At 37.6% G+C, this 16,411-nt stretch overlaps 1 protein-coding gene across 1 annotated transcript; it reads right to left on the reverse strand.

Annotated features, from left to right (window-relative positions):
* Nucleotides 1–11,582: 11,582 nt before the first annotated feature.
* On the reverse strand, nucleotides 11,583–13,067 carry LOC131737648 (leptin-like). The gene is made up of 2 exons (XM_059027892.1): nucleotides 12,707–13,067; nucleotides 11,583–12,167 (listed from the first exon to the last, which is right to left on the reverse strand). Exons 1-2 carry the CDS (start codon nucleotides 12,842–12,844, stop codon nucleotides 11,799–11,801), a joined length of 507 nt encoding a protein of 168 aa, XP_058883875.1. The 5' UTR covers nucleotides 12,845–13,067; the 3' UTR covers nucleotides 11,583–11,798.
* Nucleotides 13,068–16,411: the final 3,344 nt, after the last annotated feature.

Consider the following 16,411-nt stretch of genomic DNA (forward strand, 5'->3'; position numbering starts at 1 on the left):
CTGCTTTGATCATTTAGTGTGTGTGTATATATATATATTATTATTATTTATTTCTTAGCAGACGCCCTTATCCAGGGCGACTTACAATTGTTACAAGATATCACATTATACATTATTTCACATTATACAGATATCACATTATTTTACATACAATTACCCATTTATACAGTTGGTTTTTTTTTTTTACTGGAACAATCTAGGTAAAGTACCTTGCTCAAGGGTACAACAGCAGTGTCCCCCACTGGGGATTGAACCCACAACCCTCCGGTATATATATACACAGTGCCTTGAATAAGTATTCACCCCCCCTTGGACTTTTCCACATTTTGTAGTGTTACAACCTGGAATTAAAATGGATTTAATTAGGATCACTGATCTACACAAAATAGTCCATAATGTCGAAGTGGGGAAAAAAATCTACATATTTTTCAAAATTATTTACAAATAAAAAACTGAAAAGTCTTAATTGCACAAGTATTCACAACCGCGACTTTGCCTCGAGAAGGCCGTCCACCAAAACTCAGTGACCAGGTAAAGAGGGCATTAGTCAGAGAAGCAACCAAGAGGCCAATGGTAACTCTGAAGGAGCTGGAGAGATCCACAGCTAAGATGGGAGAAACTGTCCATGGGACAACTATAACCCGGACGCTCCACAAAGCTGAGCTTTATGGAAGAGTGGTGAGAAGAAAGCCATTGCTGAAAAAAACCCATATCAAATCCCGTTTGGATTTTGCCAAAAGGCATGTGGGAGACACAGCAATCGTGGAAAAAGGTTCTCTGGTCTGATGAGACCAAAATTGAACATTTTGGCCTTAGCGCAAAACGCTATGTGTGGCGCAAAGCCAACACTGCTCATCACCCTGAGAACACCATCCCCACGGTGAAGCATGGTGGTGGCAGCATCATGTTATGGGGATGCTTTTCATCGGCAGGGCCTGGGAAACTGGTCAGGATTGAGGGCAAGATGGATCTAGCCAAATACAGGGAAATTCTAGAGGAAAACCTGTTTCAGTTTGCAAGAGACCTGGGACTGGGGCGGAGGCTCTCCTTCCAGCAGGACAATGACCCTAAACACACAGCCAAAGCTACACTGGAGTGGTTTAAAAACAAGAACCTGAATGTCTTAGAATGGCCCAGTCAAAGCTCAGACCTCAATCCGATTGAGAATCTGTGGCAAGACTTGAAAATTGCTGTTCACCAACGGTCCCCATCCAACTTGACAGAGCTTGAGCAATTTTGCCAAGGAGAATGGGCAAAAATTGCAGTATCCAGATGTGCAAAGCTGGTAGAGACTTACCCAAAAAGACTCACAGCTGTAATTGCTGCCAAAGGTGCTTCTACCAAGTATTGACTCTTATGCAACCAACAAATGTCTTTTTTTTGTTTAATTGCACTATGTAACACAATTTTTGTTCCTGGGTAGTAAGTGTTATTTCCTAATTGCTTATGCCTCAAAAGTATAGAAAATGGCTATTATTCCACACAAACTGTGCTTTTGTGACCAGACAGTGATATTTTGAAATTTACTTATTTCCAATGAGAAAACGGGCGAATTTGTGTCTTTTCGTTCACATAAAGTCAGAAAAAAACAACATATGAATCCAAATTAACATGTATTTATACTAAAGTAATACAAAAATGACTACAAAAGATTTAGAAGTAAGTAGTTTTTCGAGATTTACGATTATACTGTAAATCACTTTCACGAATCAGCCCCCAAATGTAGTCTCCCATCATGTTCTCGTTATACTGTCCTTGGTAGCGGCGTTCAAAGTCCAGTATATCCTGGTGGAAGCGTTCACCTTGCTCCTCCGAGTACGCTCCCATGTTCTCCTTGAATTTATCAAGATGAGCATCAAGGATATGGACTTTGAGGGACATCCTACAGCCCATTGTACCGTAGTTCTTCACCAGAGTCTCAACCAGCTCCACATAGTTTTCGGCCTTGTGATTGCCCAGGAAGCCCCGAACCACTGCGACAAAGCTGTTCCAAGCCGCTTTCTCCTTACTAGTGAGCTTCTTGGGGAATTCATTGCACTCCAGGATCTTCTTTATCTGTGGTCCGACGAAGACACCGGCTTTGACCTTTGCCTCAGACAGCTTAGGGAAGAAGTCTTGAAGGTACTTGAAGGCTGCCGACTCCTTATCTAGAGCTCTGACAAATTGTTTCATAAGGCCCAATTTGATGTGCAGTGGTGGCATCAGCACCTTCCAGGGGTCCACCAGTGGCTCCCACTTGACGTTGTTCCTCCCCACAGAGAACTCGGTCCGCTGTAGCCATTTTCTATACTTTTGAGGCATAAGCAATTAGGAAATAACACTTACTACCCAGGAACCCAAAAAAAAAAAATTGTTACACGGTGTTATCTTTTGTGTCACAATAAAAAAATATTTTGCACCTTCAAAGTGTTAAGTATGTTGTGTAAATCAAATGGTAAAAATCCCAATTAAATCCATTTTAATTCCAGGTTGTAACACTACAAAATGTGGAAAAGTCCAAGGGGGGTGAATACAAGGCACTGTATATATTAGTGGTTTGCATAAGTATTTACCCCCTACCAATAATTGTTGAATTACAAATAATGTATGCACAGTTTTTCAACAAAACGTGTTTTTTTTATTCAAAGCTGTAGTATTTAAACTGAACACTGTTACAGACGTGCTCAAATTTGTTGGTACCTCTCCACAAAAAACAAAGAATGCAGAATTTCTCTGAAATAACTTGAAACTGACAAAAGTAATTGGCATCCACCATTGTTTATTCCATATTTAATAGAAATCAGACTTTGCTTTTGATTTTTTATTCAACATAATGTAAATAATAAAACAAATGAAAATGGCATGGACAAAAATGATGGGACCCCTAACCTAATATTTTGTTGCACAACCTTTAGAGGCAATCACTGCAATCAAACGTTTTCTGTAGCTCTCAATGAGACTTCTGCACCTGTTAACAGGTAGTTTGGCCCACTCTTCCTGAGCAAACTGCTCCAGCTGTCTCAGGTTTGATAGGTGCCTTCTCCAGACTGCAAGTTTCAGCTCTTTCCATAGATGTTCGATAGGATTCAGATCAGGACTCATAGAAGGCCACTTCAGAATAGTCCAATGTTTTGTTCTTATCCATTCTTGGGTGCTTTTAGCTATGTGTTTTGGGTCATTATCCTGGTGGAGGACCCATGACCTGCGACTGAGACAGAGCTTTCTGACACTGGACAGTACGTTTCGCTCCAGAATGCCTTGATAGTCTTGAGATTTCATTGTGCCCTGCACAGATTCAAGGCATCCTGTGCCAGGCGCAGCAAAGCAGCCCCAAAACATAACGGAGCCTCCTCCATGTTTCACTGTAGGTATGGTGTTCTTTTCTTTGAAAGCTTCATTTTTTCGTCTGTGAACATAGAGCTGATGTGACTTGCCAAAAAGCTCCAGTTTTGACTCATCTGTCCAAAGGACATTCTCCCAGAAGGATTGTGGCTTGTCAATATGCATTTTAGCAAATTCCAGTCTGGCTTTTTTATGTTTTTCTTTCAAAAGTGGAGTCCTCCTGGGTCTTCTTCCATGGAGCCCACTTTCGCTCAAAAAGCGACGGATGATGCGATCAGAAACTGACGTACCTTCACCTTGGAGTTCAGCTTGTATCTCTTTGGCAGTTATCCTTGGTTCTTTTTCTACCATTCGCACTATCCTTCTGTTCAATCTGGGGTCGATTTTCCTCTTGCGGCCGCTCCCAGGGAGGTTGGCTACAGTTCCATGGACCTTAAACTTCTTAATAATATTTGCAACCGTTGTCACAGGAACATCAAACTGCTTGGAGATGGTCTTGTAGCCTTTACCTTTACCATGCTTGTCTATTATTTTCTTTCTGATCTCCGCAGACTACTCTCTCCTTTGCTTTCTCTGGTCCATGTTCAGTGTGGTGCACACAATGATACCAAACAGCACAGTGACTACTTTTCTCCATTTAAATAGGCTGAATGACTGATTACAAGATTGGAGACATGTGTGATACTAATTAAAGAAACTAATTAGTTTGAAATATCACTATAATCCAATTATTTATTATCTTTTCTAAGGGGTACCAACAAATGTGTCCAGGCCATTTTAGAATATCTTTGTAGAATAAGCAATACTTCATCTCTTTTCACAGCTTCTTTGCTTTATTCTATGACATACCAAAGGCATGCAAGTATACATGATAAAATAGCTTTTAAATTCATCACTTTTCAGGAGGAATGAAGCATTATTTCAATGAGCTGTAAGGGTACCAACAAATTTGAGCATGTCTGTATATGAGGAGGAGGTTAAATGTCAGCAAAATTTGCAAAGAAAATGTACAAAATGAAATTTACTGGTTGCATAAGTATTCAGCCCCTTAGTCAGTACTTGATAGAAGCACATTTTGCAGCAATTACTGCTATGAGTCTTTTTGGATAGGTCTCTACTAGCTTTGCACAGTAGGATGGTGACATTTTTGCCCATTCTTGTACTTTGTACCATCCATTCTCCCCTCTATCCTGACAAGCTTCCCAGTCCCTGCTGAAGAGAAGCATCCCCATAACATGATGCAGCCACCACCATGCTTGACAGTTGGGATGTTGTTGACTGGGTGATGTGCAGTGTTGGGCTTGCACCAGACGTAAAGCTTGTAGATGATACATGTCTGCAGTATCATCTACATGCTTTTTTGCAAACTCCATACGTGCTTTAAGATTAGGCTTTTTGAGTAATGTCTTCTTTCTTGCCACCCGTCCATACAGGCCAGCTTTGTGTAGGGACCAGCTTATTGTTGATGTGTGAACACTGACTCCCATCTCAGACACAGAACTTTGCAGATCTCTCAAGGTCATTGTTGGCTTCAGAGTGACATCCCAAACCAGTTTCCTGCTTGCCCGGTTGCTCAGTTTGGGAGGGCGACCTAATCCGAGTAGTGTCTGGGTGGTATGATGCATCTTCCACTTCTTAATGATGGCCTTCACTATGCTGAGAGGGATAATCAGCGCCTCTTGAAATTTTCTTGTACCGTTCTGCTCTGTGCCTCTCTACCACTTATTTCAAAAGCTCCTTGGTTTTCATGGTTGCTTTGTTGGATCATTATGTGAGTTGCAGCTTGAAAGTCTTTATATACCTGAGGGAAATTATCTACAAGTTAAACCACTATGAGTACACACAGGCTGAAACCATTTCACTACTTTTGTGACCTTTCAAACAAATAATTTGCACCTGAGCTGATTTAGGGCTGCAGTAGCAAAGGGGGTGAATACTTATGCAACTGAGATTAATCTGTTTTTCTCTGTAAATCTTACTTATTTATATTCTATATGCATTTTTAACTATCAATGTGGAGTAGTTTGTGTAGATTCTACATGTAAAGTCTAATTTGAAAGCGTTGTGGAGTACACAGGTGCCAACAAAAAGTGAAAACTTTGCAGGGGGGTGAATACTTCTGCAGGATATAAATTCTGTACCTATGTGATAGAGAGAGAAAGGATCGATGCTGTAAATCTCCCTCCCGATTAGAAAGGGCGCTGTGTAAGGGGGAAGGTATGCTGCCTCCTAGATCTACCACCTCGGTGGTAGGTGGAAACCGGAAGGTGACCATATTAGGAGGGGCGCGTAGCTGCAAGTACTCCGGACGATTCCAGTGCAGTCAGCTGCGGGGCAGTCCTCTATTGGAGAAACCAGGCGACGCGTTGACTGCAGGGAGGAGTTTGCTGGGTACAAAGGGGAAGCAGCTACCTCCCCTTGCGCTGAGTTAAAAAGCGATCGGCCGGAGCCGATGTTTGTTTTTGTGTGATTACGTGTTTTGTGTTTGTGTGTAAACAGAGGAGCAGGAGGACGGGAGGCTGTAGCCAGCGAGCCAGCCTATACCCCAGAGCACGCCCCTCATCGCACAGCACTTCACAGCACAGCGCACACACCACAAACCCTGGAAAAGAAGAGCACATTTTCGTGCATGGAGGACTGTGGTTATTGGAGTGTGTTTTTGTTGCTTTTGTTTTAGCTGGATGCTGCTGAGTTTTGCCCCATTACCATCGCTGGTACTGGGGCTTATTATTATTATTATTATTATTATTATTATTATTATTATTATTATTATTATTATTATTATTATTATTACTTATTTTTCCAAGTGGATTTATTTTATGATCTTTTTGTTTGTTAATTATTAAAACCTTTTTGTTTTTGGGAGAATTCAGTCTGGACATTCACTTTCTACTTCACCACACCATTCACCATGTCAGAACCTCAGATAAAGCTGGAGCTTTACAATTGTTCCACTTGGTCTCATGACTGACTGTGAGGAAAAGCAGCTTATTTCTAGCAGCTTATTTCAAGCAGCACTCGGCGGCTCTTACAATGATGTCAAGCATCTGGTTTAAATATAACAGTTCCTGTCTGAATTAAGATTTATTATCACTAGTGAATACCTGTAAGGATGTCACAACATGGCTATGTAAATAGGGTGTGTAGCAAACATTTTTTTAAATTAGTATGCAACAAGTCCTGGATGCCCTGATTATTAGAACATAAGAAAGTTTACAAATGAGAGGAGGCCATTTGGCCCATCTTGCTCGTTTGGTTGTTAGTAGCTTATTGATCCCAGAATCTCATCAAGCAGCTTCTTGAAGGATCCCAGGGTGTCAGCTTCAACAACATTACTGGGGAGTTGGTTCCAGACCCTCACAATTCTCTGTGTAAAAAAGTGCCTCCTATTTTCTGTTCTGAATGCCCCTTTATCTAATCTCCATTTGTGACCCCTGGTCCTTGTTTCTTTTTTCAGGTTGAAAAAGTCCCCTGGGTCGACATTGTCAATACCTTTTAGAATTTTGAATGCTTGAATTAGATCACCGCGTAGTCTTCTTTGTTCAAGACTGAACAGATTCAATTCTTTTAGCCTGTCTGCATATGACATGCCTTTTAAACCCGGGATAATACTGGTCGCTCTTCTTTGCACTCTTTCTAGAGCAGCAATATCCTTTTTGTAACGAGGTGACCAGAACTGAACACAATATTCTAGATGAGGTCTTACTAATGCATTGTAAAGTTTTAACATTACTTCCCTTGATTTAAATTCAACACTTTTCACAATATATCCGAGCATCTTGTTGGCCTTTTTTATAGCTTCCCCACATTGTCCAGATGAAGACATTTCTGAGTCAACATAAACTCCTAGGTCTTTTTCATAGATTCCTTCTTCAATTTCAGTATCTCCCATATGATATTTATAATGCACATTTTTATTGCCTGAGTGCAGTACCTTACAGTTTTCTCTATTAAATGTCATTTGCCATGTGTCTGCCCAGTTCTGAATGCTGTCTAGATCATTTTGAATGACCTTTGCTGCTGCAACAGTGTTTGCCACTTCTCGTATTTTTGTGTCTTATGCAAATTTAACAAGTTTGCTTACTATACCATAATCTAAATCATTAATGTAGATTAGGAATAGCAGAGGACCTAATACTGATCCCTGTCGTACACAACTGGTTACCTCGCTCCATTTTGAGGTTTCTCCTCTAATCAGTACTTTCTGTTTTCTGCATGTTAACCACTCCCTAATCCATGTGCATGCATTTCCTTGAATCCCTACTGCGTTCATTGTTTAATGTTTAAATATGTACTGGTATGTTTACACTACATTTTTATTAAGTTATGCACATGTTTTATTGTATTGCACAATGCTTACCTTTCATAAACATATTAATATGCACTGGATTTGCTGTCCTCTCTTTCCACTGAAAATTGCTGGGACTGGGGCACCTTCCAGCATGTGTTGTGTGAATGAGTTAATTGGTTAATTTTATGGAAATCACCATATAAATTGAAAACCGCACGTTTGGAAAAAGGATAGTTTGCTGCATATTGTAATTGGTATGTCATTAAATTTAGTAGAAAACCTTTCTTGTTTATTTTTCTTATGTAGCATGCTTAAAGATTCACATTTTAATAACATACTATAAAACTGCATATAAATGGATGTGTTAACGGCTCAAAATGTTTTAAAATTGATTAGTTAAAGTAAATCTGTTTTGTTTAAATAAATAACTACATATTTTTTAAGTTGGAAATGATGTATTGTTCAGTGTCTGTGAGTGATATATTTATCAAAAGACATATTTCACATATTTTGGGAATCAGTTGGTTTCTTAGTTAGATACAATAGTTTTTGCTGGAGTTTCTGTATTATGTATTTATTTATTTGGCAAATATACTAAACACTAATGTTTAAGGGGAAAAAAATTCAATGTAACATGTATATAAACTTTAAAAAAAGTTTGGGCCACTATTTAAACAGACGAAAGTTAAAACACAGGATTATAATGTTTATTGGCCCTTCTTCCTGAAGCTTGAAGATGTTTTGGTGATGGGATTTGATAAGGGTTAATCTCTTGAAAATGTGGCCAGAAAAGAGATAAATCAACTCAATTTGCGTCACTGACTGCATTACATAAGAAATAATCGTTATCTGTATTACTATAAACACTACAATCATGTTTTCAGCTAAGGCTGTCTGGAAATGTCACTGAACCTTAAAAAAAAAAAAAAAAACAGTAGAAATTGAACACTAAGTGGATTTGCCAAAACTTACTACTTCAACTGTTTGGAATTGAAATAAAGAAAATGCTGGTGTATGGTTTTATACACGATGTTTCCAGCAAAAATCTTATTATTTATTAAACTGTAATTGCAAATGTAGTTATACAATTGTCTGAAATATTAGTCAACTAAATTATCAAACTGTTGTCAAACTGGCTATCTTGTAAAATGTTACTAGAGAAATAATTTAATGGTGAACTCATAAAAGTCTACACTGATTTTGGTAGAAAAATGCTTTTTGATGCCAGTGAGTGGGTGGATGTTTAAAGAATAAAGCTGAAAAATTAAGACTTTAGTTGTTGCTATCAAAAGTGGCAGTAATCCATATGAACTCATGCATTCCAAGACATACCATACTCAAGCACAGGGGTTCACAACCGGGGGTCCTTGGCCCCCTAGGGGGCCTTGAGGTTTCAAGGGGTCCTCCAAAAATAAACCAGAAAATGTGTTATTTTCCCTGCATGCTTATGACATGCTGAAACCTATTAGCTTCAGCATGTCATAAGCATGTGGAGAAATTAACGCATTCTCAGGTTACATGTGGTGTAATACAGCTATTTCAGTGGGAGCATGATAGATTACAAAGCAGAGAACAATGTGCCAAAAAAATAAAGGACATTTTTGGAGAGCAGAAGACCAGAACTGGCAAAAATACCAATGTCAAATGACACTGTTAAATGACGGATCGCTTTTATTTCAAAATACATAGTTTCGAAGTGCATTGATCAGCTATGTGACAATGATTTTGCTGTACAACTTGATGAATCCACAGACATTTCTAAAATGTCCCATTTCCTCGCCTATGTTCGGTATGTGTGGAACAAGGGAATAAAGGAAGACTTTGTTTTGCAAGGAGTTCAAGAGAACAACAAAGTCAGACGATATTTTCAACCTGTTAGATGATTTATGACTTCAGCAGAAATCAGCTGGACTAATTGCATTGGGGTCTGTACTGCTGGAGCCACAGCAATGACTGGAGAGCATTCTGGTGTTGTGTAAAAAAATAAAAGCTGTTGCATCTTGCACTATTTGGACAAATTGCTTTTTACACCAGAGGCCCTTGCTGTGCAAGATCTTGAACCAGGTCTTCACAGTGTTCTGAACACAGCGGTAACACTCGTTAATTTTATTAAATCCAGAGCAACAAAATCCAGGTGTTTTGCTGCACTTTGTCAGGAAGTGGGCGCAGAGCACCATTCCTTGCTCATGCATACAGAGGTGAGATGGCTATCTCGAGGCAGAATGCTTACCTGTAAGGTGAGAGCACTCATTTTATTGCCCAGCGTGAAAGAATTTTCATGTTCAAAAGGAAAATACAACTCTGGAAAGTTTGTTGTCTGTGGAGGGACTGCTGATATGTTTGAGCTGTTACTTTCTTTCATTCAGAAATGATACATTGACTTTGATGTAAAGTAACCGCATCTGGCAGCGCATCTGTCTGGTCTACTCAACAAATGTAATACTTTCCTGAACTCACGACAGAACAAGGAGCTACAAACCCCATTAGTGAGAACATTGAAGCTAAACTACCACCCTCTGTCCCATCAAAGCTGATAGAAGAGCTCACTGACATTTCATCATGCAGCTCCCTCAGAATCAAGTTTAGTGAAATGCCGCTGGAGACACTGTGGTGTGAGTGCTCAGATGAATACAGCACTGCTTCTGCACCACTGAAAGTGTTGGACCCATTCAGTACAACCTCGTTATGAAAAGCTTGATTTTCAGCCATGACATCGATGAAAACAAAGTACCAAGCCAGGATGAACATTGACCATGACGTGTGTGTGTGCTTGGCACAGATACCTCCACGTCTTGACAGAATTGTTGCTCAGCACCAGTAAAAAGTTTCACATTGAGTAAGTAAAACAAAAATAATTATGTGTGTGTGTGTGTGTGTGTGTGTATATACAGTATATATATATATATATATATATATATATATATATATATATATATATATATATATAAAATCAGGGATGGAGATAAGAAATAAGACTCCCATTGCATAGCAGTTTGATCCATTCTTGGTTTTAGAAATATAAGTTTAATAAGACAAACCTGAACTTGTATAACCTGGGATGGGTGAAACTGCTATGCCAGTCTTTTTTCCATCCCTGATGTGTGTGTGTGTATATATATATATATATATATATATATATATATATATATATATATATATATATATATATATGTGTGTGTATGGTGGGCCGTGGAAATTTGGAAAATGACATCCAGGATGTTTGATTACTTAAAAAAAGTAGACATTACCTTAAATATATCATTTTTTACACAAGGAATATACAGCATTGTTCAGCTAGGAGCTATAAATTTGTAAAAAAAAAAAAATAGATGACACAAAATAGGTATCTTCATCAAATTTATTGATCACACTAAAGTGGTCCAAATATTTTTTTTTAAAAGTACATGACAACATTTTAGTGTCCTATTTAAATGTCCTGCTTAATCAGTCAAGATTTAGGAATGCATTGGAAATCTCCTTAAGCAATACTAAAAGAAACAAAGCTTAGGTCAACAAACATTTTGACAAAATGGTCATCTTCATGGTGTGTATTTTGTATGCATTAGTGGTGGCAGTTTGTTAGCCCCTTCCCCTAGTGATGTGAATGGGGCCTTTGTGTCCAAAAGTGTATATGTGACTGAAGGAGAGTACATGAAAATGGGCTTGCTATTATTTTAGTCATGATGGTTAATACAGTGCAAACCATTGAGAACCATAAACGTGTTCAACACTTTATGTAACAGGAAAGCAAAGAGCTTTCTTCATAACATTTGCAGTTTTGTAATCTGTTAAAAAAAAGTATTTTCTTTCATATTAATGGTGTATCAAAAGACATACCTCACTACTTCAATCATACAGTACAACATTCGATGCAAAACAACATAAATAAATATAGTATAAATAGTCATAGCATTAAAACCATTGAGAACTTCCATTGATCTTCAAAAAAACAACTATAGAAAAGTCCCAGAAAAAAGAAAAACTTTCATTATTTTCCATTACTCTCATCCTTATAAAAATCCATTCATATATAGAAAAATAAAACACACCATACTCAGACACAGTGCAAAATGTAATACACAAATATATAAATAAAAGGTCATGTTATTAAAATACATAATACAAAATACATTGTTAAATAAGTTATAATAATTTAAATAAAAGTCCTAAGCATCGTATGGGTTGCTCAGCATTTCTTTAGTTGATCCAAGTTTCTTATCAATTTGAGCAGATATTTCTGAAGCCTGTCCAAGGCTACATTTCCTATTGTGAACCGGAAGGTTGAATTATTTTTTAGGAAATTCTCCAGATGGTCAGTGTTCCTTGATTTGAGTGGTGCGCAGCGAATTGATACTGCCAGCGACCGAATGATTGTCTGAAGATTGATGATGTCTGCTAGGATTTGGTCCACGTTATCTACTGGTAGGCTGGACAGAATTTCCTGAAATATTCCCAAATTTTCTTCCACGGATCCTAAACTGTCCAGGGCTTTATCACTGGAGGAATCTGGGATTAGTTCTAGTCCACTGAAAACCACATTTGGCGATACTTTAAACTGTTTAAAATAATAATAAAAAAACAGATAAAGAGAAAATGATTGTTATATATTTGCATTTGCAGTTAAATATAAACCCAAATAAATACAGTGTATGCGGGGTCACTATAGAATGGTTTAATCTAATAAACAGGAAATAAATAACTACAGAACTAGAAATGGGAGTTACTGTGAACAAAAACAAAAGCATCCCTGGTAGCATAATCTAAGGGGTGTCATTAATATGTCCATAGGTTAAAAACAGTGTGGCAGTGAAAAGGTGTATTTCTACTGGACACCTCTTATAATGGAACTTTATGGAGAGAATTATAGAATACAGCTGTGTTACAACTATAAAGCTCCTATGTACAACTATGTGGCCTGTATCATCAATATGGCCAGAGATTAAAGCAGGGTACATTTTTACTGGACAATGCTGGAAACATTAGGACAATAGCTCAAAATGTACTGTCTCTATGCAGCTCAAAAGTCACGTGACCTCAATATGGCAGCCATATTTTGTCATGGTCAGAAACATGCAGGGTGTATATAATGCATACCTGATCAGTATGTTTCTCAATTCTTATGATTGTTGTTTGTGCCAATAATTTAGCTTCATTCCTGACTTTATCAACTGGAACAGGCCAACTGTAGCACAACTGTAGCATAATACAAAGGGGTACAATTGGATAGTTCATTCTTTAAATCTTCAAAAACCTAAAAAGAAAATATATGGTTAGATTAATTTCAGCCCATTTAAAAAAATGCCTTGCATGCAAACCACTCTTTTTGGTAGTTAGGAAATGTGTGCTAAAGTATAAACTACAAATTGTTTTCTAAATAGACACAGCATTTCTGTACTGACCAGAAAAAGAAGTGCACCAGGAATTGAGAAGGAACCCTCTTGTGTGTCATATTGGAAACCCCATATTGTTTTTTTTATGTGTATCTATAATAGAGTGATTTTAGACCGCCTGATAAAATGTCTCTGTGGAATAGAATTTGGTACAGCATATGAGCTTTTCATTCTTAAAAAAGACAGAATTCCTGGAAATCAAGGAATGCACTATTAGGTCATACAGTCACAAAAACAGCATGTTCTTCAGCAGCTTGATATTTGCTGTGTTCTCCTAACAATAACAAATTTGAACAGCCTAAAAGTGTATTATAACAAGATTTCATAATTCAGACATGATATACTTTTTATATAGGAAAACTGCTGTGTACCAAAAAGGTGCAACATCAAAAAGAAAAAGGTAATGTAGATACACAAAATGTGAATAATTGATATAAAAAAATATATATTATCAAGATGTTTCGGACTACAAGTCCTTCAGCTGGATGGAAAAAGAATTTGCTTTTTAGTGTGAGGCAAACACATTTGTTTGATATGCTCTGAGGTAGACAGAATTGAAACGCGTAAGCGCTCATGTAAAAGTGCTCAATGTTTCTTTATGAGTGTACTTATTGATCTCGACATCAATAAATAAAATATAAACTTTTACTATATTGCTGTGGATATTGATTTTCGGATGAGAGTTGCAGTCCAGTTTTCTCCAATTGTGGATTTCTACGGGCGGAGGTTCTAGTAATCGATGGCTGTCCCAGGACGAAGCACTCTGACATTGAAAGTATGAGACATCATTAAAGCACCAGCATCTATCTCTCTCTCTCTCTCTCTCTCTCTCTCTCTCTCTCTCTCTCTCTCTCTAACTGTTTAAGAATCAGTACAAATACAGTTTATAAGATATACTATTTTGTAAACTGTAATTGTGTTTTTTTATTTGACTATCTAAAATTCCAAGTACTACTTTTCTATGAGAAATGATATTTGATTTATAATGTGCTTACATGTGCTTTTACTTTGCGTTACTACACCTCTTTTCCCTTTTATCATGGTAAACTGCAATAAACTTTAAAAAAAGTAAATAGCACAATTTTGAAGGCTACAGAATATAACTGTTAATGTTACAGGTACATTTAAAAAATGCCTAAAAGACTTGCTGATTAATTGAACTAACCATACATATTATAATCAAAAATTGCATTCTTATTGCGATTCACCAGATAAAGAACCACTTTTTTTGTAGGAAGGTATAGAAACAAAAAATACACAACAATTACCATTGACCATTACGTTAAATATACTGAATCTAGAGAAGAGGTAGTAAAATACAATCCCATCATAGAAATGAATGCTTTCCACCTGGATAATGGAAGTATGTAATCAATATTTAATTATCAGCATATTACATTTATGAGTGTTATATACACGTACTGTCTGAAACATGAAGTATAAATACATTGTAATGAATTTGTAGCAGTATGACCTAGTGCATTACAATATTAGCACAACTGAAATTTACATTCCGAGATTTCCCTGCCAAAAAATCCCAGAAACAAAAAACAGACTTTTAGATTTTCATGTTGAATTTAATTACTGCAAAGGTTAATGACATTAAATACAACTAAAGATGCAATAGTATGGTTGATTGTTTGCTTTCTCTCTTGATTGAGCAACACATCTCATAAATGATTAACTGGAAGCATCACTATGACATTTCAGAATGAAAAAACACAACAAAAACAGGAAACTTTAATTATTAAAGCTACACCTGTATATCATTTTTTTTTAAACTATTAAATCAATTGCCAGTTCAAGGAACCATAAATGTATTTCCAGCAGATAACTAAAAGTAGAGATTATTTAGATTACATTTCTACAAAAAAGTCAACTAAGCCAATTAAGATAAAATAAAATCTCAGTTCAAACAAGTTCCAAGGCCTTACCACATGTATTGTAGTAAATGGATCTAAGAAAGTTAGGCTCAATTTGAGAGAAGTAAAGAGGAATCTTACCACTTCATGCTCAAGGTCTGTTCTGTGTGTCATGCCCCCAAAACCTCAGCATTCCTCTTATAGCAGTGAGCTGTGATTCATGCATGAATCATCGGGTATTGCACCCAAAATCCAATTCCAGTCCATGTTTTTGTTCCATTTATTCTCTAAATTGAAGTTTACATTACACAGTTTAGTATGTATTTAAAAAAAAAAAAAAAAGCTTTAATACAGTGCAGTTTTTTTTTGTTTTGGTTTCAGTTTCCTAAATTGGGAAAGTAATGTTTTAAGAAAGGGTGTAACAGCCCTACTTTTAATTAAGGGGTGTGTTCCATTAAAAGAAGCTCAACAAGTTGTCCAAGTGCATCAAGGGAGGTGAGCTTGGAGTGTGGCTGATCAGCAGCGTAGTATCCCTTTTTCTTGGCTGGCTTGTGTTTGTTTCTATGAATAGCGGCATTTTGTTGCCCAACCGTCTTAGATTTTGCTAGAAAAATTCACCTGGGGGTTTTAGAGCCTGCTGAGTTCAGAAATACTATTATTATTATTATTATTATTATTATTATTTTAATTTCCCCTTCAAACTGTGACCTGGCAAAGGTCAACCTAAAGTGAAAAAGTGACCCTGAGCAGAAAAATTACCCTGGGCTCAACTTAGATGCTACCATCATGTGTAGCACCTCGTTCGACTCATAATGAATAGGGCTTTCGAGAAAAAAATACCGGGCCCACCTAACTTACTTTTGGCAAGTTGCCAGATGAGGGGTAAGTATTCGAATTTCAGTCCAACCGTTACCCTGTAGGGGATGCAGGTCTGTGGCAAAGTGGCTTGCAGTACACAGGTGTAGAGGTGATGCAGTGTTCAAACAATGACAACAAACAGTGTTCACTGTCCAACCAGTCTCTTTAATTTGTTTTCACAGTTTGGCACCGTTAAATAATTATGCTGGCAACTACACAGCAATGTGTAATTGCCCAGGCAAACAATACAGGGTTTCAGTCCCGAACCTCTCCGACAAAGGCAATGTCCCGGCACGGCTCCGCGTCCTTTTGCGGTGTTCCCGTGCTGGTGCTGAATACACAGACAAGTGTGACTGGTGCAGTGTTTGTAATCCGGGTTGGATACTAACTTAACAATGACAGCTCTCGGTTTGCTTAGTCATCTAATAATTACAAATAAACAGTTAATAACAAACACAAATACAAAACACTCATGGTTACTTTCAGTTTTTGCCCATCCTTTATAGGTCTTTCCATAACCATAACAAAGGAACAGATCGCTTGGCCACATCCCCTGAAATACCCTCAGTGGCGTGGCGTCCAATCACGTATCCTCCAATCCGTGACTGACACATTGTCTACCGCATTAAGGAGATTGTTGACTAGGATTAATTCGCTCTCTGTCACAAGGTCCTAAAATGTAAGAACCT

Source organism: Acipenser ruthenus, chromosome 7, assembly GCF_902713425.1.
Source record: "Acipenser ruthenus chromosome 7, fAciRut3.2 maternal haplotype, whole genome shotgun sequence".
NCBI lineage: Eukaryota > Metazoa > Chordata > Actinopteri > Acipenseriformes > Acipenseridae > Acipenser > Acipenser ruthenus.